Genomic DNA, 27,901 nt, shown 5'->3' with positions numbered 1-27,901 from the left:
TCAGAAACCTCTGTGTCCCACACCAATCCCTTTTAACTACAAATATCAGGTCTCGTCTCTGAAAACTCGCACATTTGGGCATATTGCAACACGAGTCAAGGAACAAAGAAGATCACATTTTCATTCCTGAATATAGAATAAAACCAATCTCATATTTTCCGCACTACATGGACATCGCGAGCTTCAAGACTGTCGCAGTTGACTGACTGGAACATAGCGATCATTCTTGGGCCACTGGGCCACCCAATCTCTGTGGCCCCTGTTGGCAGCTGTCTTGAATCGCCCTTGATTACTCCTTGTAAATTGATAACAGTTGCCACAGACCTTGACTTTGAAGCCGTCCTTGTCCACCGAGCTCCATCTTTCCTTGTCATGTGAGAAGATTTTCAAGCAACTGGGGCACTCACCACTGGCGGGAATTTGACCGTAGTCCCTATGGCCGGGGTCTGTCGCCACCTTCAGGCGCTGGTTTCGATCACGAAAACTGAAACAGGCGCCACACACCCAATGCTCTATCCCAGAGATTTTGACGATTGTCCTGCAGGGCTGCACAAGACAGCTGACACAAAGTCCATCCTCTGGTTTGTCAGGGTACTTGTAGTCGCCATAACGATGATCGTCCGGCCGCATGAATCGATTCTTTTGGTTGATGAATCCTTTGCACTTGTCGCAAACCAAAAAGTCTTCCTCTTGGAAACGGACGAGGTTCCAATGATCGAAGGTACCCGTACAGCTCGGACACACGTCGTCGAGTTTTGCCGCTCTTGCTCTTGCCAGTCTCTGCTTTCTGACCTGAAACTTCACTGGCCGGGGAACGCCTCTTTTCCAGAGGTAGAACTCACAAGCGGCGCATCTCCAGGCAAAGAGGACCTGGCCGTCGACCCAGCTGTGTCTTGTCTCTGGCGTCCACAACACGTGGCAGTTGTTGCACGTCGTGTTCTGAAGGTAGCGTATGGACTGTCTGGGCACAGACTGCGCTATTGACCAAACTCGATTCAAGCCATGGCCTTGAAATGGGGAGGGGCGAAACAGTTCACGAATAGCGCCCACCGCCTCTTTGTACCATTCTCCATGGAGACTTGGCAGAAATTTGATATTCTCGGAGATGGGCATCACAGAGTCCACGAGAATCATGATCAAAGTCTCGTAGCACAGCGTGTATATGGCCGGAGTGGACGCCACCGGTGATGCATACAGGGCGCGGATGTTGACGTTGTCGCTGTGCCCTGCGATGGCTCTTTCAAAAGGCAGTGCTGCTTTCAGGCCACCCTTGGCGATTCGGTCATACTGGCAGAATCGTGAGAGGAAACCAAAGTCAGAACGAGCGGAGCCAGTGTAGAGACCGTCCTCTTCGATAAGCCCGAGGTAAACCCCAGTCAAGCACATCTCCTCATTTGGCAGACGAGGCAGGTCCATGATCTTCTGTGCCGTAAGCCCATTTCCGTCTCCGAGGACGTTGACCGAAGCATCCGGAAGCTGTCCCACCAAATGGTCAACCAGGTGGTCAACATTGACGTACCGAAGAAATGACATGAAAAATCTTGTTGCACCAACTGGACCGTCGCCGTTTTCAGGACGCATGATGATTTGCTTCAGAGTTGAGGCTTCGATGGACAGTGAATAGTGGAGGTGTGCCCTCTTCTGCAGAATGTCAGTGTATGATACTCCTTGTTCAGCGGGCTCACCGATGTTGATCTTGAGATTCTCCATTCTGCGGACGAAATTTGCCCTTTGGCGACGAACAGCAGGGGACAGTGCGAAGGCATCATTGTCCTCTTCATCGTCGCCATCTCCGACGTTGGATTGGTCGACGTCGTCGATGTCGCCGTCGCTGTCGTTCTCGTCGTCGTCTTCCTCAGGCTCGACATCGTCGTTGTCGTCATCCACAGCGCCGTGAGCTTCCTGGTCCTGCTCCACCATGGCAAACCAGTCGGGCTCGTTGTCCTCGGCAGGTCGATTGTCCTCGGCAGGTCCATCGTCCTCGGGAAGTCCATCGTTCCCGACGGGGTCTCCGGCCTCTGCGGGCATGCCTTGCTCTTGCTCACCAACAATGTCAATGATGAGACGCTTTCGGCCCGCCCTCGAAGGCCTCCTCGGAGACTCGTCTTCCTCGTCCTTGTCTTCGTCCATCTCGAGGAAGACACTCGTCCTGCCCCACGGCCTCCTGGGAGGCTCGTCGTCGTCGTCGTCGTCCTCTGATTGCCGAATCAAGTTGTCGGCCGACGGAGCAGGAGCATTCGACGAAGCCGAAGGAGCCGGCGTGGGAACAGCCGAATGCCAGGTGGGAGCGGGACGCGGCGTGGGAGGACGCGACGGAGTCGACAGCGCCGGACCGGGAGCAGCCAACCTCGAGGGCACCCTGAAAGGACGAGAAAGCCTCTGGTTCGGACTTTTCAAGGTCAGGGGTTGAGCAGCGATCCTCGAGGACCGCCTCGGCTGGACGTCCTCGCGAAGTTCAAAGTGGTAGTCGGCATCGCCGTCAGCCACGTAGAGGTAGTCTTCGTCGTCGTTCTCCTTGTTCGCCGACGACGACCTCACCCTCTTGGCAGGCCTTGCGGCTTGCTCAGGGTAGGTCTTCCTACCAGAGCCGTTCTCACGGCGGGGGGCAATGGACGAGTCCATTGGAGATGATGTCTTAAGGTGAACTCTATGAAGAGTCACCGACAGTTAAGCAAATACTAGGCGAACCTAGTATTGCCCCACTCCGTAGGAGTGGTAACCGCAACAAAGGTTGCGTCTGGGGAGAGCGCTTAACGGTGCGCGAAACCGGGCGGAGAGCGGCAAGGAGAACGAGAGGGCGAGAGGGCGGAAAATAACGAAACGATGGAATTTACCTCTTCACTGCTCTGGATGTCTCGCGCAAGACACGAATGCCTTGACGATTTCCAGAACGTAGTGAGAGGTGCAAAGAGGAAAAGAATAGAAGCATCGCGCCCATGGAGTTTCTTGACTCTGTTCTCAGGGGGCCTTCCCAAGTCGGCTCGACTTTCGATCCGGCGCATGCAATCGCATCCCGGTCTGTCAGCTCGACTCTTTCTTTCCTTGGAAACTGTTCGCCAGCAGACACGGCGACACTTCTTGCCGTCTGCGTCGCGATTTCAATCGCTAGTTCCACCAAAATTCAACTCACGGACGGCGTGCTCCCATGAATCGAACAGCTCCCGCATTCCGATTTCAAATGCGTCCGTCATACGATGGCATCTCGAGACATTGCCAATCCTGGGATTCCTGTCGCTGGCGGACAACTTGCTCTTGCGAAGACGCCTGCTCTGGCGTGTCGATCTCGGCAAGACTTGGCGCGAAGAACCGTAGGACACATCGAAGTTGAAGGGTCCAGGGATCCGATGGAAGGGTCGCGGAGAGGCTGATGGAAGACATCGAGTATTTGACTGGAAGCAGAACGATCGACCACCCACGTCTTGGGCCTTAGGACAAAACTTCGTCTACATACCGTGAGGTGGAAAGGTAGTGGACTCTCTTCATGGTCCCGGGCTTGAGAATCTGAGTCCAAAGAGCGCGCATGAGGTTTGAAACATGAAAAGGGACTTCTGCGAAGCGTGGCCTTGGATTCTACTGATGGCAGCGTGCAGGCATTTCGTTTGGTAAGATGCGCGGCGATTCTCCTGGCGCTTGGGCAAGACAAGTTCCCAGGCGCGCAGAGACCTGCTGTCGTTCAATCGCTTTTTTTCATTGGCTTACCAGTGGCGCAGTAGAAATGCGAAGATCCCCTACAAGTCAATGTACCTTCATGTTCCAGAGAAACACACCCACGACGGCACAATTTTCCTATGCTTCTCGGTACATATGGCAGGCTTGGAGTCGCATCCAGTCATGAGGCCCGTTCGACCTGGCTTCTGGTGACGGCGCTTGCTGGATGGGGGCTGGGCTTCAAGTCAGTTCATCGGCTATATGTCATCCATTAGTGGGTCGTGGTCTGGAACAAGATGGGAGGGATACATTCATATTCGGCAGCAATTGGTCCCAGCGACCGACCACGAGACAACTGACCCCGAGGCTTATCTGCAGACCTCCCAACTCCGCTACTGAGTATCCCGCAGTGCTCGCCATGGACAAAGTGGTCGGAAACCCGGTGGTGGTGTGGTGGCCAGAGCACAGTCTGCAGGCGCTCTGCTTGCGAGTCGTTCTTTGCAGCTGAGGCGATGAAGACGCAAGCACGGACCAGCCGATTCACTTTTCCAACGGGAAGATGATTCCTTGCACGTCGACATGATGGGTTTGGATTAACTAATCGACAACATGTAGGGGCAGACGTTCCTTGGCAGCATCCGACGGAAGTCCGGGAGAGAGCAAGGGAGCGTACCGTAATATCAGACAAGCATCGGCGGGGCGGAATGCATACGCGCTCACCGCCTAGATAGACATCATCAAGTTGCCCAAACGTTCCCGTTTGAGCAGCACCATCATCGCAATGAAAGCTACCTTTTCGCCCAATCATCTCATAAAAAGAAAGCGGATAAAATTGGATTGGCGAGTAATGCCGAAGCCATGCTAGGCGTGTGTGGGAGCAAACAACTTACCTTTCCTCGTTCAATTGTCGGCTCGTCGCTCGCCCTACTTGCCACTCAGGTTCTTGGCATACCATCCTTTGATGGTCTGGCTTGCTTGATGAAGATGTACATGAGTGCAAGGTAGGGTTGAAGAGATGGAAATGTGGTAGGTGGCTCCCCAGCACGCAAACCACCGATGGGCAATCAGAGGCATATGTGCGGGCTGGTTTCATCGCTTTGTCCAGCAAATAGCTTTCCCTTCCTTCTTTGTCCATCGGCTTGCCTCTAGCCTTCTATTCCTCTCATGTCATTGTCAAAATATCCCTCGAATGCCTGAAGAGGAGCATGAAGCGCAAATAGGTGGAACTGAACGGTCGGAAATGTGATGGGGCGTTTCCGAGCGGGAATCACGAAATACTGACGGGCAACCAGGGCCTGTGGACCGATCCCGTTAGCCATCTTTTCGGGCAAAGGAAAGGTCGGATACCAGTAGCAAAGAATGCCTTTCTGCTGTCATCTCGAAGATGGGCGCCTCGAGCCAGAGAGCCGCCATTTGGCCATGACTGCTTCCATGTAGAATCCATTCAGCGCCGCGGCTGTGGCCTGGGAGCGTCCATCCACCGCCACCCACGGTCGAGGCCAGGAAGCTTTCGTTGCACCACAGCCGTGTCCAGGGAGCATTAATTCAGTACAGCAGATGAGGAAATGGAGCTTTCTTACCTGTACACTCACTGTATCGATTGGAGGGAATTTCGGGTAGAAAGAGTTGCAGCCTCTGCCAGTGTTTGGTGTATCCAGCGTGGATGTTGTTTTGACCTGAGCAGACGGCAGTCTCGTGTGGTGTTTTCCAGGAGTACCGCTGGACTGTTTGGCCGACGGGAACCCGCACCTGCCTCCGGGCAGGTGGTCGTCCCGATTGGGAATGGCGCCGCTTGCGCCCACAACCCTCAGTCAGTCTTTCGAATTCAACTCTCCTCTCTCTTCCTCTCCTCTCCACCACCTCCGACCCTCCCCCCCCTTGACGCCACCTTCGCGTCACCCGTCTTCCTGGTTTGCAGCTCTGCTGCAAGCCATTTCGTTCGCGCTCCCGCGCCCTCGCTCTCGCGCCCCGGCGCCCCCTCGTTCACGCGCCCCGGCGCACACACCCTCTCCCCCGGCTCGCGCTCCGTTAAGCGCTTCCCTCAGTCGTAACTTTTTGTTGCGATTACCGCTCCTACGGAGTGGGGCAATACTAGGTACGCCTAGTATTTGCTTGACTGTCGGTAGCTCTTCATAGAGCTTTACCTTAAGACATTCACCCCAAATGGATTCGTCCATTTCCCCCGCGGCTCCGGCCCCGGCCAAGGCCCCGGCTCTCTGGTTTCAATGCCCGAACTGTAGGTTCCGGCAATCCATTGAGCAACGGGCCGAAGCCAGTGGGGTTTGCCTGTCGTGTGAGCTGAACCGTTCAGTCGATGAGGTTTGGTGCTTCGCCGGAGCGCACGCGGCAGAATTGAGACATGTCACTTCAGAAATGAAGTGCGATCCGGAGTATCTGAAGGCTGATCTTGTGTTCGCGAGCTGTGTGGATTGCCCCAGCAAAGCCTGGCAAGCTGTCACCAACGCGGTCATTTGCCGAGATTGCGACATGTCCAGGCCCGGCAACGCGGTTTCAGCGAAAAAATCGTTGGTCACCTCGAGCGACCTTGTTGGCAGTATTCCCAGGCGCGTCTCTGACAAGGGAACATGCTACTACTGCGTTGATGCTGAGGATCAAACCTGGAATTTGCCCGTCGACCCAGACCTTCGAGTTGCAGCTTGCCTTTCTCGCTGTAATCTCCCGGGAGAAACCTTCCACCTCGTCCCCGAAAGCTCGATGCGCCCAAAGAATGCATCTCTACCCGCGACGGAGCGATATTCCTGTGCAGCCTGCGTCGAGTCGATGGGGCCTGTCGAGCGCGACGAAGACACCATGGACATCGAGGAGGAGCCCGCCCCTGTTGAGCACGCTCACACTACGGAAACGGAAGACGTCGACCAAGATGTCGACGAAGAAGGGGACATCGCCATGGAGGGAACAACAGGATACACCCCCAAGCCAGTGTACCAATACGAGCGTCAAGACAGCGAAACGTTGCAAAACGCCGCAATCCTCGACTTCGCCGAACGGTGTCCATCGTACCGCACTGACTTGGCATGCGTCACGGCCGCATACAGGGGCATGGACACTCCGTCATCCAAGGAGCTCACCCCACAGCCGGGTGGAAAGCATATGCTCAGCAAGTTCGGAGCAGTCCTCCGCTTCAAATCAGGAGAGGTGTTTGGCTGCTTCCCCAAATCGCCCGCCGCCCCTTCCCCGATCATCAATCTGAGATGGAGGATCCAGACGCAATGGCCGCACCTGGAGATCAGCATCAATCGCAAAGGTGCGAAGCCTTTGATTTGCCTCGTCTTCGGCACCTGTCTGGAGATTCCATCCGAAGAAAACCCAGACGTTGGTCAGGAGATGTGCTCGTTGGCGATGCGCACTGGCGAAAAGGAGCCTACGGCAGACGACGTATCTGCCTGGAAGAGCCTTCCTGCCGACACTGCCAATGTGCCCGACAAATGGCAGTGGGTCGTGACACGCGTCAAGATCGCTGCACGCACGTGGACAGCTTCCAATGCGCCAAAAGCTGCTCCAGCGCTCGGAGCCTCCCAATTCACACCGATTGGTGAGGCGATGGACGTCGATTCCGGAAACACGAATGTGCAACACGGACCCCAGAGGACGAAGAGCCGCTCCCGGATCGAGTTTGTGGGCCTTGAAAAGAGCCGGATTACCGCCATTTGCGACGCAGACCACGATACTCTGACTGACGAGGAAAAGATTGTGGCACATCTGGCCCAGGGAGACGTTGAATTGTCCATATTCACGCTGATTCAAAAGCATGGATTGGGCGAGTTCACTCGGCTCCGCAGCTTCTTCATGCCCCTGATGAAGGTCAGCAGGGATGTTGGTCTCATGTGGTTCTACCGCCTGCAGTGTCCTGAAGTCCGCGGGTCAATGTCAAGCCAACAGTATCCTCTTCGCGAACTGGAAGTCCCAAGGTGGCTCGTCGAGAAATGGTGGGTTGGAAGGCAACACGGCAGGCCTAATTCGCGGCCGATCCTGATTCCGGCATCATGGGCATCATTTGAGTTGCCCGAGGGTCTACCAATTGAACAGAGAATGTTCTTGTGGCGCTTGTCTGTCCAACGCGAGCGTGAAGCTCAGCAGACGATCCTCCGAGTCAGCAGCCTCTCCAATGTACCAGCAGCGAGGGCCGAGTTCATCCCCTGCCCTTCGGAGCCTTCGCAGTACATGGTTTCGGTGTGGCTGCCCGAGTCGAACGCCGACCAGTTGCAACCCCAGATTGACACTCGGGTTGTATTCAAGGTTGATTTTGGCGACGGCAAGCGCTGGCCCAAGTTCAGTGGATCTGTCGTTGATGACCACCTTGAAACAAAAGCTCACTTCAACGTCTTCGCCCGCGGGCCAGAGCTCGCGCTTGAAGCCGGAAAGAGATACCCCATCATCATTTCGGCACTTGACGATGAGGTGCCCACGTCCCGCCAGCTCAGCGCTCTTCAACTGCTCTTCCAGAACCGACCAAAAGGACAATGCGGCGTTGACATCAGGGCTCTCCTTGACCTGGGTCCACGTAAGGGTGGACAGGATGCGCTCAAGCAGTGGTTTGATGAGAAGCCCGAAAGAAGGGCTCTGGTGCACGAGTTCATCGAGCGCTCGAACATGAACGAGGAGCAAGCCAGGGCTGTGAGAGCAACGATGAACTACCCGACCGTCACGCTGTGGGGCCCACCGGGAACGGGAAAAACGGGAACTGAGATCGCGGCCATTGAAGCTCTGGCAGCGACGGGTCTTCGGATCCTGTTCTGCGCAACAGTCAACTCCCCTCTCGACCAGGCCTTCGACGAGTTCAGGACGTCAACCAGCATGGACGCTCGCAAGTTCTGTCGTTTCTCGGGTGGCGGCACCAGGAAGACAGCGCCCAGTGCCACTGATGCAACCCCTCCTTCGGATGCCTCCGAGCAACAGGATTTGCTCAACAGCATGTGGGATAATCTGCTCACGGCCGAAAACTTGGATTTGGAGGCTTTCTCGTTTCCCAGTATGCTGGAAGCGATGATCGCAAGAATTTCGACCGATTCGACCCATTCACTCTGCGACAAGGCGTTGCAATATCTCAAGTGCCTCGCACAATCGAAAGATCCGAAAGTGTCAAAGAAGGCGAAGAAAGAGCTTCGGAAGACCGCGAAGGGTCTCAGAGAGGTGGAATTCACCGAGGAATTCTTCAAAGGAAAGGCAGGCATCCAGGTTGTGTTCACGACAACTTCTCGAGCTGCGCATGAGATCCTGACGGGCAATTTCCGCCCTGAAGTCATCATCGTCGACGAGTGTGGCCAGTCTACCGTTCCAGAGGTTGCAATCCCTCTTGCCGCTTTTCGACACAGTGTCAAGACCGTGATGTTTGCCGGCGATCACAAGCAGCAGCGTCCGGTGTTGCAGTCGCAGATGAACAACGAGGCGATTAAACTCCTGGGTCCAAGTGTCTTCCATGTCCTGCAGGCGAAGAAAGACGATGAGGATGTTGCTGCGTTCATGCTTGTCGAATGCTTCCGCATGGACGAGGAGCTGATGGCGTTCATCTCGGACGAATTCTACAACGGGAGCCTGATTTGCAAGGCGAAACGCGACATTCAACTTGAGGGCACGATCAAGCTGACCATGCGATCTGCTGGCAGTCGCGTTTGGAACCGTCGTCGTCGTATCGCCATCGACGTCTCCACCTCTCTTGCTGGGGACCGGCAAATTTCGTCCCACACTTACAAGAATACGCCGTCTCTCTGCAACGAGTCGGAAGCAAACGCCCTTATTGCTACCATCAGTAAGCTCCTGGCAGTTCGACCCCGTCCGAATCAAACCGATCTGAGGCAAGTCGACCCACGGGAAATCTTGGTGGGTTCGCCATACAGTGGCCAGCGTCGCCTCCTTGTCGAAAAGCTTTACCAAGCGTTCCCCAACGATGTTGCTCGCCAAATCAGGGTCATGACAGTAGCAGCAATCCAAGGAAGTCAAGGTAAGGTAGTTCTGTTGTCGCTAACGGTGAACAAGCTCGATAATGAATTCGACATCGCTTTCATGGCCCAGGAGAACAGCCTCAATGTCGCTCTTTCGCGCGGGAAGCATTGCCTTTACATCTTCGGCAACTTTGCGCCTTGGATTAGGGGCATACACCGCAAAGACAAGGCGTTGGTGGCTAAAAAGGTCCTTTCGTCTCTGCATCATCTTGTTCAAGACCTGGATTACAAGAGGGATGTTATCGATGTTACCGACTATTTGAACATTCTCGCAGGCCAAGAGGTGACAGAACCCGCCATCAAAGACAGCACTTTCGTCGTCAATGATGCGCAGCGCTCCAACTCCAACGCTGCTGCTGCTGCGGCTGGGCTCAACAACGCTCCCAGAGGAACAGGTATGGGTTCGTATCAGACTCCAGCTGCTCCGTGGCGAGATGGAAGTGGCGGCGGCGGCGGACAGGGTGGCAAAGGTGGCAAGGGTGCCAACAAGGGCAAGGGGACCAACAAGGGCAAAGGCAAGGGCAAAGGCGGACCTGGTGGTGGATGTGGACCTGGAAAAGGCGGGAAAGGACCTGGTGGAGGACCTGGAGGACCTGGCGCCGGACAGAGTGCTCGGGTCAATCCGTACTGAGGGCCTTGAATGAGTAATACGATCATTTGCCCTCACAATCCTTCAGCTGCCGTGACATGAATGTTCCCTGTGGAAGCGATGGGTAGGGCAGCAAGCCAGGCCGCGGCGGTGGAGGACCTGGACCTGGCGGACAATGCGGACAGAGTGCTCGAGTCGCGCTCTACTGAGGATAGAATTGGGCTCAAAGGGCCTTGAATGAGTAGTACAATGACCATTTGCCCTCAAAATCCTTCAGTGGTACGGAGTTGCCAGGGTTATGTCAGCCACCAGTCGTTGAAGAGGGAGCATTCAAGCACATTTCCCCACTCCGGCATGATGGAAAAGGGCGTGGTGGACGCGGTGTCCAGAACATCAACCGAGGTGGCCAAGGTGGTGGACGTGGTGCACAGCAGCGGACAGGGCCCTCGAGTCAATCCCTACTGACTCAGACAGCCGACCAATTGACTTCTTCCCGACCATTTTCATTCCCCTGTGATGTACTTGAATGCTCCTTGACACTCCCTCGTGACAGAAAAGCTCGCCGTAAAAGTGTTCTCACACAGTGTCTGAATGCTCCCTTCCCCACACTTCGCCTTGGGCACCTGCTTGCATCTCAAGAGAAGTGCTTGAATGCTCACCCTTCCTGCACAGTCGGACTCTGGCACTTGATCGGATGTTGAGATGCTTGCTTCCATCACGCCGGAGTGCCTGAGGATGTGCCTGAATGCTCCCTGTTCTTGCTTTTGCAGACCCGGATAGTGGGCAGCTGTTTGCATCTCAAGAGAGGCGCTTGAATACTCCCCCTTCCCGCACAGGCGGACTCTGACAGTTGTGCAGGCACTTGCTTCCATCATGCCGGAATGGGGGGATGTGTTGGATGCTCCCTCTTCTTGTCTTTGCAGAGCCAGATAGCGGGCACCTGTTTACATCACATCATGGATACTGTTCGGATGCTCCCCCTTCCCGTACGGCCGGACTCTGGCACTTGTTCAGACACTTGCTACCATCATGCCGGAATGGGGAGATGCGTTGTATGCTTCCTCTTCTTGCCTTTGTAGACCTGCATTGCGGGCACGTCTGCATCTTGAGGAAGGGTGCGTGAATGCTCCCTCTTCTCGCACTTACTTGCAGTCTATAACACTGGTTCGGGGCTTGCTTGAATCCTGGGGGAAAGTGCTTGAATGCTCCCTTTTCCTTGTAGATCCGCGTGTCAGGGACCTGTTCGTGCACACATGCGGAGAAGGAATTGAATACTCCAAGATTTCAAACTCTGCACTCGGGCATTCAACTCGACTCCATGTTCCATTGCGTGACGCGGGAGACGAGCCGCCCCGTGGATGGGATTGTTACGAGGCACTCAACCATTGGGTAGTCACGCCCAAGAAACCATAGACCACGCAAGAGGCAAAGACGTGGACGAAGAGCAGCTCTATCAAAGATGATGTGTTTGGAATTCTCCACCTACTCAGCCTCCTACTCAATACGAATCCCCCGATCGAGCGCAACCGATGCCATTCCATGTAAAAGCAAAAGAAAAAGGACCCAGCCGAGAAAGAGACGCGCGGGGCCCGTCTAGTTGTACTGCATGTACGTGGCCGTCGAGTTGAACTTGAGGTTGCCTTTGATGACCTTGTCGACGGCGGCCAAGAAGTCTTTCTCGGTTGCAATCTTTCTCCTCGCACGAATGGCAAACATGCCTGCTTCCGTCGCAACACTGCGCAGCTCGGCACCCGTTGAGTTGGGGCACAGGCGGGAGATGAGCTCCCATCTGATGTCGCGCTCGACCGACATGCTCTTGGCGTGAATCCGCAGAATGTTGGCGCGGCCTTCCATGTCCGGCAGCGAGAACTCGATCTTGCGGTCAATACGACCCGGACGCATGAGGGCAGGGTCGAGCGTCGAAGGCCTGTTTGTCGCGAACATGACCTTGATGTTGCCGCGGCTGTCGAATCCATCCAGCTGCGTGATCAGCTCAAGCATAGTGCGCTGAACTTCGTTGTCACCACCAGCGCCGTCGTCGAAACGGGCTCCACCAATGGCATCAACTTCGTCGAAGAAGATGATGCAAGCCTTCTTTGTCCGCGCCATCTCGAACAGTTCGCGAACCATGCGGGCACCCTCGCCGACGTACTTTTGCACCAGCTCAGAACCAATGACACGGATGAAGGTAGCGTCTGTCCTGTTGGCCACCGCTCGCGCGCAAAGCGTCTTTCCGGTACCCGGAGGACCGTAAAGCAGAGCTCCCTTGGGTGGATCGATACCGAGGTTGACGAAGCGCTCCGGAGACAGCAGGGGCATCTCGACGACCTCGCGAAGCTTCTCAATCTGCTCCTTGCAGCCACCAACATCGCCGTATGTAACATCGGGCTTCTCCTCGACTTGCATGAGCGTGACGGAGGGATCTATCTTGGGCGGGAGGGGAAGCAGGATCTGGTACTTGTTGCGGTCGACGCTGAAATGGCCTGTTAGCGATGAGGTCGGGAGCTTGACTGGATTCTGCGACTCACCCAACACGCATGCCCTCCTCGATGTCGGCGGGAGACACCCGCTCGCCCAGATTTACCACGAACTTGGCGATTTGCTTGACATTGATGACGTATTTGCTCTTGTCCGAGTCCTTCTCGTCTTGGATAATCTTCGTGCACCGTGCGACTTGGAGCGGCTGCTCCTCTTGCATGCGCTGACGGTCGGCGGCGATATCCCAGAGATGCGGCGGTGCGAGACCAGTGTCCGATTCCTAGCTTCCTTTCAGCATGTTGTTCCTTGTGGTCGGCGAGACCAAGAGCGTTATGAGCTTTACCTTGACACCAATCTTTTCATTCACGCTTTGTTGTTTGTCCTTGATCTCCTTCTCCAGCTTCTTGAGCTCCGCGGCGTACGGTGCTGCGCCATAGGTCTTGAGCACTTGGATATCTCTGAGAGAGGGTCAGCGTTTGGGGCCGCGCGGCATCGAGCGGTACGCGTACTCATCAGAGAGCGGGGTGATCTTCTTCTCTTCTACCTCATCGTCGGCGTAGTTCTTTTGGTACTTCTCCCAGCTCGAACCGGTGGCACTGGGCATGGTGGACGGAGGAGAGCGGGAGCGTTTGGCGGGTTTGTTGATGAAGCAGGAGGATGGCAGGTGGTCGGAAGAGCTTCAGCAGTGGGGCTGGTAGCGGCAAGCGATGCGCAAGAGGACGAGTGACGGAGTGGAGTGTCGTGGGCGTGGGATGGACGAGCGTGGAAGAGTGATGGAGCTCGCCCGGTGTTGTAATCGCCGGGTACTGTGCCTGGGCTGTCCAGCCCCGGTCTTGGCATTGAGTCTGCGTGAGGTGGCGGCGCGAACTTTGGCCGCTGGCGGCCAACGCGTTCGCCGAAAACTGCGGGACAGCAGAGCTACACAACACCGCGTTCCTCCCTGCTAATCCCTCACACCGTTCCTCAAACCTTCCAACATGGCTAGCGCAGGTGTCCAAAGCAGTGCTGGCGGCCCAAATGCTGCCTTCAAGGTGCGACTCCGACTTCCGCGCCCAAAATCGCAAGCTAACGACCATGGAAAAGGACAAGGAGAAGCCTCAAGCTGTGCGCACGGCAAACATCACGGCGGCGAGAGGTAAGCCGTCAGGCTCTATCAAACAGCGACGGATATGCTAATCAGCTGCTACAGCCGTCGCCGATGCCATCAGAACTGTACGTCGAGGGTCCCGAAGCAACAGGACACAGAGCTAATCGTTGGATAGTCGCTTGGACCAAGGGGTATGGACAAGATGGTAAGTCTGCGCGTATCTGACCCGACTGCAAAGCTTCTAACACCTTCTCAGATTCAAACGGGCAAAGGCGAAACCCTGATTGTGAGCTCCGCGACCTCGTTTTGCGATGCATCTTCCTAACATCGCCAGACCAACGATGGCAACACCATGCTGCGCGACATGGCCGTCCTGCACCCCGCCGCAAAGATGCTTGTCGACCTTGCGAACGCACAAGATGTAGAGGCAGGCGACGGAACAACGTCAGTCGTCGTGATCTGCGGTAGTCTCCTGGCTGCGGCGGAGCGGTTACTGGCCAAGGGTAGGCGTCTTTCTGGGAGTGCTCTGAGGGAGTACCGGGGCTTCCTCGAATTGCTCTGAGAGTGCCAGGGCTAACGTGTTCACTTCAGGTCTTCACCCCACCAGCATTTCAGAGGCTTTCCAAAGAGCCGCCATGGCAGCGGTTAGCGTACTCCATCAGATGTCTCTGGAGATCACTTTAGAAGACCGGCAAACCCTGATCAAGGCCGCCGCTACTTCCTTGTCCTCGAAGATCGTTGCTCAAGAACCCAAGCTCGCAATAATGGCCGTCGACTCCGTCCTGAAGGTCATCGACTCCAAGACCGCCGAAAACGTAGACCTGAAGAACATTAGGATTCTCAAGAGGGCTGGCGGAACTATTGACGACAGCGAGATTATCGACGGCTTGGCTTTGCAGCAGCAGGTTGCCAAGAGCGGCGGCGGTCCCATCAGGATGGAGAAGGCGAGGATTGGTCTGATTCAATTCCAACTGAGCCCTCCCAAGCCGGACATGGAGAACCAAATTGTCGTCAACGACTACCGCCAAATGGACAAGATCCTCAAGGAAGAGCGCACATACCTGCTGAACATGGTGAAGAAGATCAAGAAGGCCAAGTGCAACGTTCTCTTCATCCAAAAGTCGATTCTCCGCGACGCCGTCAACGACCTCAGCTTGCACTTCCTCGCCAAGCTCAACATTCTTGTCGTCAAGGAGATTGAGCGCGACGAGCTTGAGTTCATCGCCAAGAGTACCGGCTGCAAGCCGATTGCAGACATTGACTCTTTTACGGAGGACAAGCTTGGCTCGGCTGACCTTGTTGAGGAGGCTACCACATCGGGAGCAAAGGTTGTCAAGGTTACGGGCGTCAAGGCACAAGCACGGACGGTGTCTTTGGTGGTCAGAGGCGCCAACCAGCTAATCTTGGACGAGGCTGAGCGTAGTTTGCACGATGCTCAGTGTGTCATGCGCTGCTTGGTGAAGAAGAGGTACGTCTCGATGTTGCAGTTGGACACACGTTGGGTTCTGACACATATAGGGCCATGCTGGCGGGAGGTGGTGCGCCCGAAATCGAGGTTGCCCAGGCTTTGGCGAAGCACGCCCGCACACTTGTTGGTCCCGAGGCCATCTGCTGGAAGGCGTTTGCCGACGCCTTGGAAGTTGTCCCGGTCACCTTGGCCGAGAACGCCGGATTGAACTCGATCAAGGTCGTCACTGAGCTGAGAAACCGTCATGCTCAGGGCGAGACGAACGCAGGAATCAGCATCAAGAGCGGTGGCGTCAAGAGCAACATTGCAGAGGAGAACGTTCTCCAGCCTCTTCTTGTCTCGACATCAGCCATTGAGCTCGCAGCCGAGACGGTAAAGTAAGTTTTGATTTGCAGATGATTGTAGAATTCCACTGACTTTTGTGTTCAGATCGCTGCTGAGAGTAGACGACTTTGTCCTGAGCAGGTAAATAATGAATTACTTGCGAGACGGGGCAGCAGAAAAAAAGGCATCAGGCAGTGTCGATAGAAATAAAGCATCATGCAACGAGAGTTGGATTTTCTCCCATGTTCAGTTCTGCCCATCTTCCTGATGTGGCTAGTGGTAGCCAGACCCAGGTGCGGTTCCACAACGCCACAAGGCGGAGGATCTTCGCGGCTTGCTGCAGCAAAACCCGGTAGAGGGAAGAAGTTGAGTGGCACGGCTGCTGTCAAAAGGAGTCTGATTTCGTAGACGACAGAATTGGTCGCTGCCTGTCCCTGAATAAAATCAAGTAGGGAGATGCTCTCTTGACTTTCTAGCCTGGTAGCACCCTGCTGGGATAGATGAGCATCTGGCAGAAGAGACACGTCTTGCGTATGTATGGTACATGTACCTAGGACGTCATGGGCAAGTCCTCCCTGTAGCCGACGACCGGTCCCTCGGATAGATCTAATCTTATCGGCGGGCGGCGGGCGTACGGCAAACGAGAGGGAGGCGTGCATGGATCCGGATGCAAACCCAAACCAAGAGCCATGTTTTAACCCCGCTCTACCGATCTGACTCTGGTCCTAAAAATGCAGCCTTTGCAGTAACAAGACACTGCTATGTCGCCCCGGTCTCCTGGATAACCTGCATGTCTATGACGACTTCATAGCCGGCCCAAGGTTTCCTCATCCGCGCCTGTTCCTCCCGACCTGTACAGTACAGACCATCCCGGTCCCAGTCTTCCCCGCAAATCGGAACGATTGACTTTGTTCCAAGTCTACAATAGCGCTTTGCTATCCTCATTGCCTCTCCATTCGTTTTCAGCTGACTCCTGGTGCCATGAACCGTCAGCAGGACGTCGTCGACAACGACGGCGCTGCACCCCCAGCCCATGGCAAACAGTCGGAGCCGTCCATGTCTTCCCGCATTACCGCATCCGCCTCAGGTCTGGCTAAGGACTTTTTCACCAACGCATCTGCACAAGACGCACATGCGGCCTTCACCTCCGCCTCAGGTCTCTCTGCAAAGCTTCCAAACGGGTCAAGCAGCTCGGCATCCTCGCCATGGTCTGAGGCGCTACCTGCAAGGCCGAACGGATCGTCCACGGGGAGCGCTTCTGGGGGCCAAAGCTACAGCAATGAAGGATTCCGCGAAGCTTCCAGTGCTTCCCACCAAGTACCTGATTTTGATTTTGACGCCTTTCTTCAAGGACAAGATGCGCAAGAGTACCAACTTACGAACGAGCCCACGCGCACTTGGCCAGATGAACATCAGCCCCAGAACGGTCAACCGACCGATGATTGGGTCGCCCATTTTCAAACACACGGGGCAATTTCGAAAGAAGCCCCCCGCATCGACTCGCCATGGCAAAACCAGAATCGCAACGGCACGACTGTTGGTCATGACGAGTATGACGACGGCGCTGCCGTGAGAGACATACTATCTTTCCCAGACCCCACGGACTATGAGTACAACATGTTGAGCGACTCCACGCAAGAGCCACCCTCAAACTTGTTTAGTCCAAACTATACCCCGCAGGAGCAGGAGATTGTTCAAAAAATCAAATCCTCCCTTCCTCCTCCCCCGCAGCATAGATCTCTCAGCCAGGACCACCCGTTGAACCTCCGACCAGAGTTTGCAGCCGATGCGCACACGGAGCACGCATTACGGGAGCTTGTCGACGTGTTACAGTCGGAGCAAGAAAGAGCAATACTAAATGACACGCCTGTGCAAAAAGAATTCCTGGCAGACTGGGAGGACGTACTAACAAGCTATACGGATCAAGTATGGGGCGACATGCTCCCCATTGTCAAAGAAGCGCGAAGCCAGCTTCAGGAGGTCAAGTCGGGCATGAATCGACTCGACAACAAAGCCGTGGCGCGACTCCGTATGATACTGGGGCACGTCGTTGGGGCAGAAGAGGTGGCTACCTCGGTGGCAGCCAGGTCAGAGGCAGCTCTAGAAACCCAGGGACGTGCTGTGGGAGTCCAAGAGAACGTTCTCCGTCAAAACTCGCAAGGCATGGCAAGGCGCATTGGTGACGAGATGTATATCGATGAGAGGGGCTATTTCAATCCAGCCACCCACCAAAAGCCAAACGAGCCACAGAGGGACCAAGGATATCAGTCAGACGGGTCTGAAGAAAGCGACTTCGACCTACCAACGTTTCATTGTCCGTGGATCAGCTGCCATGAGGTATGTCAACCACCACAGCCACCGTTGAGTCTCCGCTAAATGGTTTGCAGCGTTTCCACACGCAGTACGAGCTGTTCCAACACTCCAAGAAGCATAGAGGATACTCGTGTCCGCACGTCGGGTGCGATGAAGAATTCCCAGGGTCCAAGCAGTGGGCGGCGCACATCAACCAGGCACATCACGATCTGCTGGACACGCGGTTTCCGGCAGACAAGGATACGGAGACGTAGAAAGCCCTCGGCTCGAAGCGGCGTACGGGATAGTCAAAGGGAGCAGATTTAGAAAAATAGAACGGCCTTGAGTGCACGTCTGAGATGTGGCTGAGTGCGGGCATGACCGATCGAGTCCCAGGTGCAAGCATCGGGCAAGGTGCTGGGATAGACGTGTGATTAGCGCGTGACGGCACCGCAGCGTCGACGGGAGACGGCAGCTGACCGTCGAGTGGGTATGGAGTAGAGAGGTACATCACGCAGGGGGCAAAAGACGGCGGAGGCGCATGTCGCCAAGACGAGACCGGGGAATGACGCTCGGACCCGCTCAGCGACGCGCGATTAAGGTAGGAAGTTTATCAGCGCTCTTCGCCCGCATCTTTTGACGCGAAAAATGTCGAAAGGTTGGCCTCCCCCCATGCAAGCCCGTCTGTGTGCGACCGTCTTCTGACTGTTCCAGCTCACCTTGGCCCCTCGCCCGGCGACTCGCCCGTCTACAGCGCTGCCGCCACCGTCTCGTCCAACGAAGAGCATGAATACGATCTCGATCAGAACTCCGACCCCGACCCCGACGCGCAAACGCCAGAGGACAATAGCGATGGCGCACATGGCCGTGCTCAAGACGGCGCTGCGGGCCCCCAGCAGCCCACAGCAGCAGACGATGCCGGGGATGCTCCCGCGTCCGACGATACACAAGCTGTTCCACTGCCCAGAGATAAACAACGCAAGACAGCCTTCTACGACCGTGCATCCGAAATACAAATGAGCCATTCCGAGGCCAAACAGTTCTTCCAGCGCCACCAGCTGGAGAGCCAGGCTGGTGCCAGCAATTGGTCGCAGGATGGCGGCTACAGTCCCGTCATACCACCAAAGGCCCTCTCCCACCACACGGCTGTCGAGTCGGACCGCGCCAGTCGCAGCGGCAGCCAAATGCCACCACGTAGCGTCCCCGCCTCAAACGCCCTCAATGGTGCTGCGTTGCCCATCGAGGTTGGCACCTCTGCGCTTGCGGGGGCGCAGACGCAAGGGCTGCCGCCAGATCACCACGCTCGTCCAACTGGCGAGCAGCAAGACGAGCCTTTTCTGCACGCAGATTCCGCAGCGCGCTCCCACACCCATCATCCTGGCCTTCCCCACGAACACAAGCCTTTGCTGGAAATGCACGGAATTCATGGAGCAGGAGCAGGAGTCGGAGTGGGCAGCGGTGCCGGAGGCTTTGCCGCAAGCGACGCCAGTGTCACGGAAGAATTGAGGAACATTTACACAAACATCCAAAAGGTTCTTGACATACGGCACAAGTACATCCGCATCTCGCTGCAAGGGGACTTTGACAACCCCAAAGACAACCCGAGTTGGAAAGTCTACCCGCCCATGCCCGAAACGTCCTGGGACCACGATCGCCACCGGAGCACAATGACGGGCCAAAACAGCATGACCAACAGCACTATACTGGAGCCAGATGCGGAGAAGCCAAAGCCCAAGCCCCGCAAGCTGGGCGAAAACATTGGCGAAGACTTCGACATTAACGATCTGACGCCTCCAGGTCCGTCAGAAATGTCCTTCAAGCTCGACAAGAAGGGCGTGTTCCAGGTCTACGAGAATGAAGCGTCGGTCGACCAAAACAGGCCCATCGTGCACATTCCAGACATTCGGGAGTTTTACATGGATCTCGACGAGGTCATCAGTGTCTCTACCGATGGTCCCATCAAAAGCTTTGCCTTTCGGCGGCTTCAGTACCTTGAAGGAAAATACAACCTATACTTCCTTCTCAACGAGTACCAAGAGGTTGCCGACAGTAAGAAGGTGCCCCACAGAGATTTTTACAACGTCAGAAAGGTTGATACCCACGTCCACCACTCTGCTTGCATGAACCAAAAGCATTTGCTGCGTTTTATCAAGAGCAAGATGAAGAAATCCCCCGATGAGGTCGTTTTGTACAGGGATGGCAGGCATTTGACCCTGAGAGAAGTTTTTGAGAGTATCAACTTGACGGCGTACGACTTGAGCATCGATACCCTCGATATGCACGCGCACACGGACAGTTTCCATCGTTTCGACAAATTCAACCTCAAGTACAATCCCATTGGAGAGTCTAGACTGCGCACCATTTTCCTCAAAACTGACAATTACATTCACGGGCGTTATCTGGCTGAGATTACAAAAGAAGTCATTTCCGACATGGAGTCAAGCAAGTACCAAATGGTGGAGTGGCGCATCTCCATCTATGGCCGCAGCTTGGACGAGTGGGACAAGCTTGCCGCCTGGGTTGTGGACAACAAACTCTTCTCGCCAAATGTTCGATGGCTCATCCAGGTTCCCAGGCTTTACGACGTTTACAAGAACTCGCACCTGATGGACAATTTCGAGCAAGTGGTGGTCAATGTTTTCCAGCCCCTCTTCGAGGTGACCAAGGATCCCGCCAGTCACCCGAAACTTCACATCTTTCTCCAACGCGTCATTGGATTTGATAGCGTCGACGACGAGAGCAAGCCCGAACGCAGGCTTTACAGAAAGTTCCCCACCCCGGCGCTCTGGGACACCAAACAGAATCCGCCGTACAGTTACTGGATCTACTATCTGTTTGCCAACATCTCTTCCCTCAACGTGTGGCGCAAGCAGCGAGGCTTCAACACTTTCGTCCTCAGGCCGCACTGCGGTGAGGCGGGTGACACTGACCACTTGGCAGCAGCATTCCTGTGCTGCCACAGCATCAGTCACGGTCTGATGCTTCGCAAGGTCCCATTGCTCCAGTATGTCTTTTACTTGGAGCAGATTGGCATAGCAATGTCGCCTCTGAGCAACAATGCTCTGTTCCTGGCCTACGAGCGTAACCCGTTCCTCTCGTACTTCAAGCGCGGACTCAACGTGTCTCTCTCAACCGACGATCCCCTTCAATTCGCCTTTACCAAGGAGCCGTTGATTGAAGAGTATGCTGTCGCGGCGCAGATCTACAAGCTCAGTGCCGTCGACATGTGTGAGCTGGCGAAGCATTCGGTCCTGCAGAGTGGTTTTGAACACTCAATCAAGCAGCGTTGGCTGGGTGCCGAATATCACTTGCCTGGTGTGTCTGGCAATGACGTGGCCAAGGTCAACGTTCCCAACATCAGAGAGGCGTTCCGCCACGAAACGCTTCAAGCCGAGCTTGCCATGATCTCGCGGTACACGAACAAGAATGCCGAACCGCTCTCTGTCCAAAATGTGGCATCCAACACGCCCCCTGACAATGAGCCCAAGACTGAAAACGCCCCTGTCCACGAAAGCGAGCCAGGGGCGAATGGAGACACGCTGCGAGTCCCAAGAACCCACCATCCTGCCACGTCGAAGAACTCAATGGAAGGTAAGCGAAAATCATTCTTTCTACCAACAATATCTGACAAGTCTCTGCAGGACATGTGAGCGATGGATTCAACGGCAGTGAAGGCGATGAAACTCAAGACTCTCGCGTCAACAACCCACCCTCGGCCATGGTGGCCTCGACTTCCTCGCTTGTCCCCATGCCCCAGCCAGCCTTAGGCCTCCCCTTGTCTCCACAGCAATCGATTTCGTCCGCACCGGCGGCAAACCATCTCGACGCGCACGAGCCCCGGATCTTCCCAGGGGTTGTAAGCCGGCACCGCAAGAGCAGCGCGGCCCAGCGGCCAACAAGCGAAAGCATGGAGAGCTCGTGGGCAGCCTTAAAAAAGAGCAGTGCGTCTGCCGCTGGCGCAGACGGAGGCGATATGAGCGTGTTTGATGAGCATGCTTGCAAGGAAGAGTCTGAAAAGGGAGAGGGGAATTAGGAGTCTCCTCGGAAGCTTGCGGTTGAAAGAGACAAGAGCTGCGTCGTTTGAAGTGGTGGTTTGGAACCTGGTCAAGGACTTCTCATCTCAGGCGCTCAGGCGCATTTTGGTCGAATGCACATTTACGGATAGGTAATGAAGCACCAATCTTGAATTCTTCCCGGCACTGCGGCGGCGTCTAGGGAGCAATCATTACTACTGCAGATGGAGCTAGGGAGCTGTCATTCATGTCACAGGCACGCCTTGGGAGCTGTCGTTCGCTACCAAATTACGCCGAGTGAGCGGTTTTCCATCACAGCTGCGAAATGTCGTCTGCCATCATGGTTGCGCTCAAGGGGTCTTCGTTCATTACTGCAGCTATGCGCAGGTATTGTCATATCTTTCCACAACCACTGCCACTGGAGAGTGTTTATCGAGTGTCAAACAGCGTGGATGGTCCTGATTGTGACAGTGCTCAATGCGGATTTTCTCGCGATCCTTTCTGGGTTCGACTTGTGAGTCATTCACGGAGTATCTAGGTAGTATCGTATCTTCTCTCCAACCGCATGGCACCATGCTCTAGTCTACATCTAGGGTAGCCTGAATACTCCCATCAGTTATCCATTGAAGCGGATGCAACCTCACAGACTGCCCCCCTTATCTGTATACCTGTCAGGATTGCTTTGGGACAGCAGCGGTCGTGGTCAAACCGAAACGAGGCTCTGGTGTAACCTGAGTTGGCTTAGCCAAGGTGCAAGGATCCGGGGATAGCGGAGCTAAGGAATGACGTTGCATGTTGGACGAAGGGGGCCGCCCCCAAAAACACGAGCCCAAATAGCCGCCCTCTTCCTCTCCCACTACTCCGCAGCATCGTTCCCACTGTCATCTCAAGCCTTGTTTTGCACTCGTCCAACCATTCAAGCTGTAGATAGCCATTGCAGGTTTCAGTGACCGTGTGTGCGCAGCTGCTGCTGAGGCTGACTACCGTCACAGGTCAAGGCGACAAGATGGTTTTGTCCTTCCCATACCTTGGAGCCATGCGCGATGCGTTTCCATCCGCGCCGTCAGCGCAGAACTGGACGGCGGACTCTGCCGAGCCGCCAAGGACTCGATATCAAGCGCGACAGGAGCTCTATAGCACCTGGAGCGCGATCGACGATGCCAAAGACAAGGCAAACCAGCTGAGCAATGCCGCGGTCAAGGAGCTGCAGCAGGCGAGCAGCAAAGCCCAGCAGGCGACTGGGAAGATTGAAATGTATTCTCCCAAGTTTTACGCCGCCTGCACCTCTGGTGGCCTTTTGGCCTGCGTGAGTCGCCAATGCTCTTCATGGCCGAAGGGTACTAACGCACGCAGGGCCTGACTCATACCGCCGTCACCCCGTTGGACTTGGTCAAGTGCCGGCGTCAGGTTGATCCCAAGATGTACAAGGGCAACTTTGAGGCCTGGGGCAAGATTTCGCGCGCCGAGGGCCTTCGGGGCATTTACACTGGATGGGGACCGACGCTCTGGGGCTACTCGGTACGGCAAATGCTGCACTGAAGCCGAATGACACTGATCATTGTACAGGCACAAGGTGCTTTCAAGTACGGCGGATACGAATACTTCAAGAAGTTATACTCGGACCTGGCGGGACCTGAGAACGCGCAACGATACAAGACGGTGCTGTACCTGACTGCGTCTGCGTCGGCCGAGGTCATTGCAGATGTTGCCCTGTGCCCGTTCGAGGCCGTCAAGGTCCGCATGCAGACGACGATTCCCCCTTTTGCGAGGTCGACGTTCGGAGGCATTTCCACCGTCACGGCCAAGGAGGGTACGGCTGGGTGAGTCTCCGGAGAGACGTGAGTTGCAATGCAGCTAATGAGCCGTACCAGTCTGTTCAAGGGGCTCTACCCACTTTGGGGTCGCCAGGTGCCCTACACGATGATGAAATTCGCCTCGTTTGAGACCATTGTCGAGATGATCTATGACTACTTGCCCGGAAGCAAAGCGGAATACGGCAAGGGCGCGCAGACAGCGGTGTCGTTTACCGCTGGATACCTCGCCGGTATCTTGTGCGCCATTGTCAGCCACCCCGCCGACGTCATGGTCTCGAAACTCAACGCGAACCGCAAGGACGGCGAGGCATTTGGAGCCGCGACGGCGCGCATCTACAAAGATATTGGATTCGCGGGACTGTGGAACGGCCTCGTTGTCCGCATTTTCATGATCGGCACTCTGACTGGACGTAAGTGTCGCCTAACCCGAAATGGATATTGGAGTAGACGACTAACGGCCGTACAGTGCAGTGGCTCATCTACGACGTAAGTCTGCTTGGATTGACGGAGGACTCATTGCAGGAGACAGCTAACAGCTACGCAGTCCTACAAGGTCACGCTGGGGCTGCCCACGACTGGAGGAGGACCGCCGGCGGAGAAGAAGCAGGAGAAGGATGCCGAGACGGTTACGAAGCTGGGTTAGGGTGGATAGAAATGAATGCTGTGCGGCGCTGGAAGCTGAGGCTCGTAGACCGAATGAAACACTTGACCATGTTGACCGTCTTTTGACAGATATCAAGGGGGGGTCAGGGGGCAATTATGGAGTTGTTGAGGGAAAAAGAAAGAGCAGCCGACTCGAGTTTGTCAAAAGACGAGCCGTCATGCGAATGGGAGGGCAGGGAAGCAGCGGGATGTGGGGGTGGTGAGAGGAAGAGTGGGTTGTAAAAGAAGAATTGAATCGCAACGCCTGCTCGGACCTTGGCAGAGTGCGGCACGGGCCGACATTGCCAGTTCCCTGACGCTGACAACGGCCGCCGGCTGCTGTCCCGTCTCGCCTCGTCCGCGACAAACACCACCAACGACTCGCACACCAACACCGCCATGCCCGTTGCGACATGATCTATCCCGTTGCCGTCCATCATGCCCAATGCCGTCGACTTCCCCGACCAAAGTCCGCGCGGCACTGAACGCTGCGCGTCTCTGGCCAAGATATGCACTGGCCAGCAGCCCTGCTCATCCACGACTCGCAGAGCCCATCAAACCGACAATCTCTAGTACGAATGGGGCTTCCCGGCCCACGTTGAGCGCCTCACCCTCGTTTCACCTCAGGGGAAATCATCAGTAAATATCGAGCCTTGCGCGCTGCTGTCCTCAAGCCTCCATCTTTCCCCAACCCAACCTCTCCTCACATCCACCACCATGGCAGACGACGCCCAACCCCAAGTCACTCATGTTACCCAGCTGCCCGACGACTCGTGGTGCGAAGGAATCCTCTCGCGACCAAATGGCCAAATCCTCGCTGCCCGACTTGACCTGCCGGGACTCTACACATTCGACCCCAAGGACCAAAGCGCCGAGCCGACCCTGCTGCACACGTTCCCCGATGCCGAAGGCCTGACCAACCTCTGCGCCCTGAGCCAAAGTCCCGACCAGGAAGAGTACGCCGTCATCGCTGGCCGCTTCGATGTCAAGACCGTTTCCATAGACTCAAAGTCGTGGGTTGTGTGGCGAGTCACGCTGCGTGGGGAAGAGGCCCCCGTCGTCACCAAAATCGTAGAATTGGCCGACGCCGGCCTGGTCATCGACGTGACGCCGGGCGCGCCGCAGTCGCCAGACACGCTGCTGCTTGCCGACTCGGAAAAGAGCTCCATCTGGAAGCTCGACATGCGCACCGGCCAGACGGCCATTTTCCTCGCCGACACCGAAACCATGGCGAAGGCCACCCCGGACGAGTTTTTCGGCATCAACACCCTCGCAAGATCAGACAACCACATCTGGTGGACAAATACGAGCAAGGGCCTGGTGTGTCGCGTAGCCGTCGACGAGGCGGGCAACGCCGCCGGCCCCGTGCAGACGGTTGCGACCGACCTCCTCAACAGTGACGGCCTGACGGCTGCCGCAGACGGCTCGGCCGCGTACACGGCCGGCTACATGTCGGGGCTGCTGTGGAAGGTCGAAGTCGACGGCGCCGGCACGGGCACCGTCACTGAAATCGCAACAGGTCTCAACAGCCCATCGGCGCTGCATCTGGACGAGGGCGTGGACAAGGCAAAGCTGTACGTGGCTTGCTGCGGAGACAAGGAGGTGGGCTGGATCGACGACGACAGGTTATCAAGTTCGGCCAAACAAATCGAAGTGAGCGTCAGCGTTGAGATCTCGAGCGATTGAGACACTACAACGACCTTGACGAAGAAAAGACAAAGCATTTTTTCAGCCAAAATTTAATACCCAACCATGCCTGCATTTGCATCATCATCATCATCACCATCACCACCATCATAATTATCTATCAGGATATTTATTTTGCATTCTTCAATCGCGCGTCTATCGTTCTGCGGCTCTTGTCGCGCGTGTCTGATTATCCGCGCGAGTCTTGCGTCAAGCATTAGCGAGCGACGTCGTCTTCTTGTTTTCTACCAATGGCCTGACACCCAATTACCACTCAAAAGATCGTTGCATGCAGCTGCAGTTCTGCGTCGGAGCTTGAATCCTCCCCGACCCCATCCGTTCGGGCAGCCTGAATGCTCCTCGCGCACATACCATCAAGACTTGGGAAAGGTCCTTGATTCCCTGAATGTCCGCTGCGCGCATTGCAGCTTTTCGTCACAAGCCTCGATCGATAGCATCGGCACTGCCGACATGTTTGAACGGTCCTTGGCAGGAGGATTTTTTTGCGTCTGCATTTGATAAACAATCAACTAGTCTTCAATCATGCGCTCAAAATAATTTCCAGAGATGACCTCAAAGCATGACTTGTCCCATGATTCACAAACGCAACTGACAACAGACACTGGTAGCTCAAGAATTTAAAACCCCGCCCCTCCCCCCCTCTCTTTTGCGCTCCAGAGCTTTGAAGGCTTGCCAAACCATTCCCACTGAGTTTCGTCTCACAACCTCAACCGATTTCTTACCGTGGAGGCAAGTCGAACACACGATTACCGAACTGCGCGCCAGGGCCGCTGGCGCCAGCCCTTTCCTCTGCCTGGTATACATTGATTTCACAACGCTTAGTAGAACGGGATTGCCACGACCGGCGATATGACCTGGCGATGAAGCCCAGCGGCATGCTTCTGAGATGTTGCTCCTCGCGCCAGCTCTACGAAGAGCTGATGGTGATGGTGATTATGTTGCGCACACTGAACGATGCGCGTCTAGCCCCTGACTGAATCGACCCATGTACGTGCGTACGTCGGCGGCCAAGGCAGGCAGGCCCAGTACATAGTACTCCAGGCCCTCCGTAGAGAGACCACGGGACGCTGAATTGTGTTGACTGCCTCGAAGCGTGGGATCGTGGGCTTCTGTATGGCTTGAAGCCCGACAGCAGAAGCCCGACAGCCGAGGCACGCGCAGTAAGCGTCAGGGGGCATGCGGAAAAGCTGTCACATGGACTTTCGTCATGACTGTTCAGGGGTGCGGGTGCCTAAGAGCGGGTATGGTAGCGTAGCGGCAGTTTTACAAGAGCTTTGTACTCTGGCCTCTCTGCACCTCTTCGCCTTCTCGGCAGGACAGGGGTTTGTCCCAACCGCAGAACTCCAAGAAGAAATCGACACTGTGCTCTTGGTGTCTTGGCTGCTCGTGCTACGTCCCGTCGTGGGGCTGCTAGAATGTAGAGTCCTCTGCAGCTAACCGGAGGAAGACGCGATAATCAAGTTGTGCGTTCGCAGGCTGTTGATGACCAGCATAGTCTCATGATGCCGTGGCGCATCTTTTCTACGCTATGCTATGGCTTGCACGAGATTTGCTAGTCCCTGAATCCCGAAGGCGCTGCTGTGCTGTAAAGAACGAGTCAAAAAGTGTCGAAAAAATTGCAGACGGCCGTAACTGAAGACGTGACCAGTAGGCAAGCTCTGAGTCTTAAGCTCCAGGCGTTGAGGCTTTGGTGGGTTTGTGGGTGAGCTGTAGGATCTGGGGAGAAGGGGGGTTTTATACTGCCGGCAATAGTGGAATGTGAGCGGATACTCACCATTGTCGCGCGACAGGTGACTGGTGACAGACTCCAGAATTACAAGGAGCGTACTGTCCGTCTGTGAATATGTGAGTGACCTGTGACAAAGTGGATCGGGTCGCT

At 55.6% G+C, this 27,901-nt stretch overlaps 8 protein-coding genes across 8 annotated transcripts; 6 read left to right on the top strand and 2 right to left on the bottom strand.

Annotated features, from left to right (window-relative positions):
* Positions 1 to 125: 125 nt before the first annotated feature.
* On the bottom strand, positions 126 to 2,722 carry J3D65DRAFT_232474 (uncharacterized protein). The gene has a single exon (XM_066794700.1). It carries the CDS (start codon positions 2,620 to 2,622, stop codon positions 184 to 186), a length of 2,439 nt encoding a protein of 812 aa, XP_066659173.1. The 5' UTR covers positions 2,623 to 2,722; the 3' UTR covers positions 126 to 183.
* Positions 2,723 to 8,852: 6,130 nt separating this feature from the next.
* On the top strand, positions 8,853 to 10,270 carry J3D65DRAFT_615262 (AAA domain-containing protein). The gene has a single exon (XM_066799305.1). The coding sequence runs from the start codon at positions 8,995 to 8,997 to the stop codon at positions 10,237 to 10,239; it is 1,245 nt and encodes a 414-aa protein (XP_066659172.1). The 5' UTR covers positions 8,853 to 8,994; the 3' UTR covers positions 10,240 to 10,270.
* Positions 10,271 to 11,659: 1,389 nt separating this feature from the next.
* Positions 11,660 to 13,512, bottom strand: J3D65DRAFT_615258 (putative proteasome regulatory particle subunit Rpt1). Its single transcript, XM_066799304.1, has 4 exons — positions 13,185 to 13,512; positions 13,019 to 13,133; positions 12,726 to 12,955; positions 11,660 to 12,670 (listed from the first exon to the last, which is right to left on the bottom strand). The coding sequence occupies exons 1-4, from the start codon at positions 13,277 to 13,279 to the stop codon at positions 11,791 to 11,793; spliced, it is 1,320 nt and encodes a 439-aa protein (XP_066659171.1). The 5' UTR covers positions 13,280 to 13,512; the 3' UTR covers positions 11,660 to 11,790.
* Positions 13,513 to 13,562: 50 nt separating this feature from the next.
* Positions 13,563 to 16,076, top strand: J3D65DRAFT_615257 (T-complex protein 1 subunit delta). The gene is made up of 9 exons (XM_066799303.1): positions 13,563 to 13,706; positions 13,759 to 13,810; positions 13,865 to 13,887; positions 13,938 to 13,967; positions 14,019 to 14,048; positions 14,097 to 14,265; positions 14,354 to 15,230; positions 15,281 to 15,607; positions 15,660 to 16,076. Exons 1-9 carry the CDS (start codon positions 13,653 to 13,655, stop codon positions 15,697 to 15,699), a joined length of 1,602 nt encoding a protein of 533 aa, XP_066659170.1. The 5' UTR covers positions 13,563 to 13,652; the 3' UTR covers positions 15,700 to 16,076.
* Positions 16,077 to 16,238: 162 nt separating this feature from the next.
* J3D65DRAFT_232275 (uncharacterized protein) lies at positions 16,239 to 18,000 on the top strand. Its single transcript, XM_066794698.1, has one exon. It carries the CDS (start codon positions 16,536 to 16,538, stop codon positions 17,928 to 17,930), a length of 1,395 nt encoding a protein of 464 aa, XP_066659169.1. The 5' UTR covers positions 16,239 to 16,535; the 3' UTR covers positions 17,931 to 18,000.
* A 308-nt stretch (positions 18,001 to 18,308) lies between these two features.
* Positions 18,309 to 21,981, top strand: J3D65DRAFT_232252 (uncharacterized protein). Its single transcript, XM_066794696.1, has 3 exons — positions 18,309 to 18,504; positions 18,561 to 21,437; positions 21,488 to 21,981. Exons 1-3 carry the CDS (start codon positions 18,495 to 18,497, stop codon positions 21,877 to 21,879), a joined length of 3,279 nt encoding a protein of 1,092 aa, XP_066659168.1. The 5' UTR covers positions 18,309 to 18,494; the 3' UTR covers positions 21,880 to 21,981.
* Positions 21,982 to 22,695: 714 nt separating this feature from the next.
* Positions 22,696 to 24,368, top strand: J3D65DRAFT_232254 (mitochondrial carrier domain-containing protein). Its single transcript, XM_066794697.1, has 6 exons — positions 22,696 to 23,165; positions 23,213 to 23,377; positions 23,426 to 23,679; positions 23,731 to 24,083; positions 24,140 to 24,159; positions 24,218 to 24,368. Exons 1-6 carry the CDS (start codon positions 22,866 to 22,868, stop codon positions 24,314 to 24,316), a joined length of 1,191 nt encoding a protein of 396 aa, XP_066659167.1. The 5' UTR covers positions 22,696 to 22,865; the 3' UTR covers positions 24,317 to 24,368.
* Positions 24,369 to 24,786: 418 nt separating this feature from the next.
* J3D65DRAFT_232331 (uncharacterized protein) lies at positions 24,787 to 26,204 on the top strand. The gene has a single exon (XM_066794699.1). It carries the CDS (start codon positions 25,033 to 25,035, stop codon positions 25,999 to 26,001), a length of 969 nt encoding a protein of 322 aa, XP_066659166.1. The 5' UTR covers positions 24,787 to 25,032; the 3' UTR covers positions 26,002 to 26,204.
* The last annotated feature ends 1,697 nt before the right edge of the window (positions 26,205 to 27,901 follow it).

The sequence above is a fragment of the Phyllosticta citribraziliensis genome (genome assembly GCF_038025025.1).
Source record: "Phyllosticta citribraziliensis strain CPC 17464 chromosome Unknown J3D65scaffold_2, whole genome shotgun sequence".
NCBI classification, from domain to species: Eukaryota; Fungi; Ascomycota; class Dothideomycetes; order Botryosphaeriales; family Phyllostictaceae; genus Phyllosticta; species Phyllosticta citribraziliensis.
The sequence above is the reverse complement of the archived record's forward strand: the minus strand, read 5'-3'. Positions and strand labels throughout refer to the sequence as shown.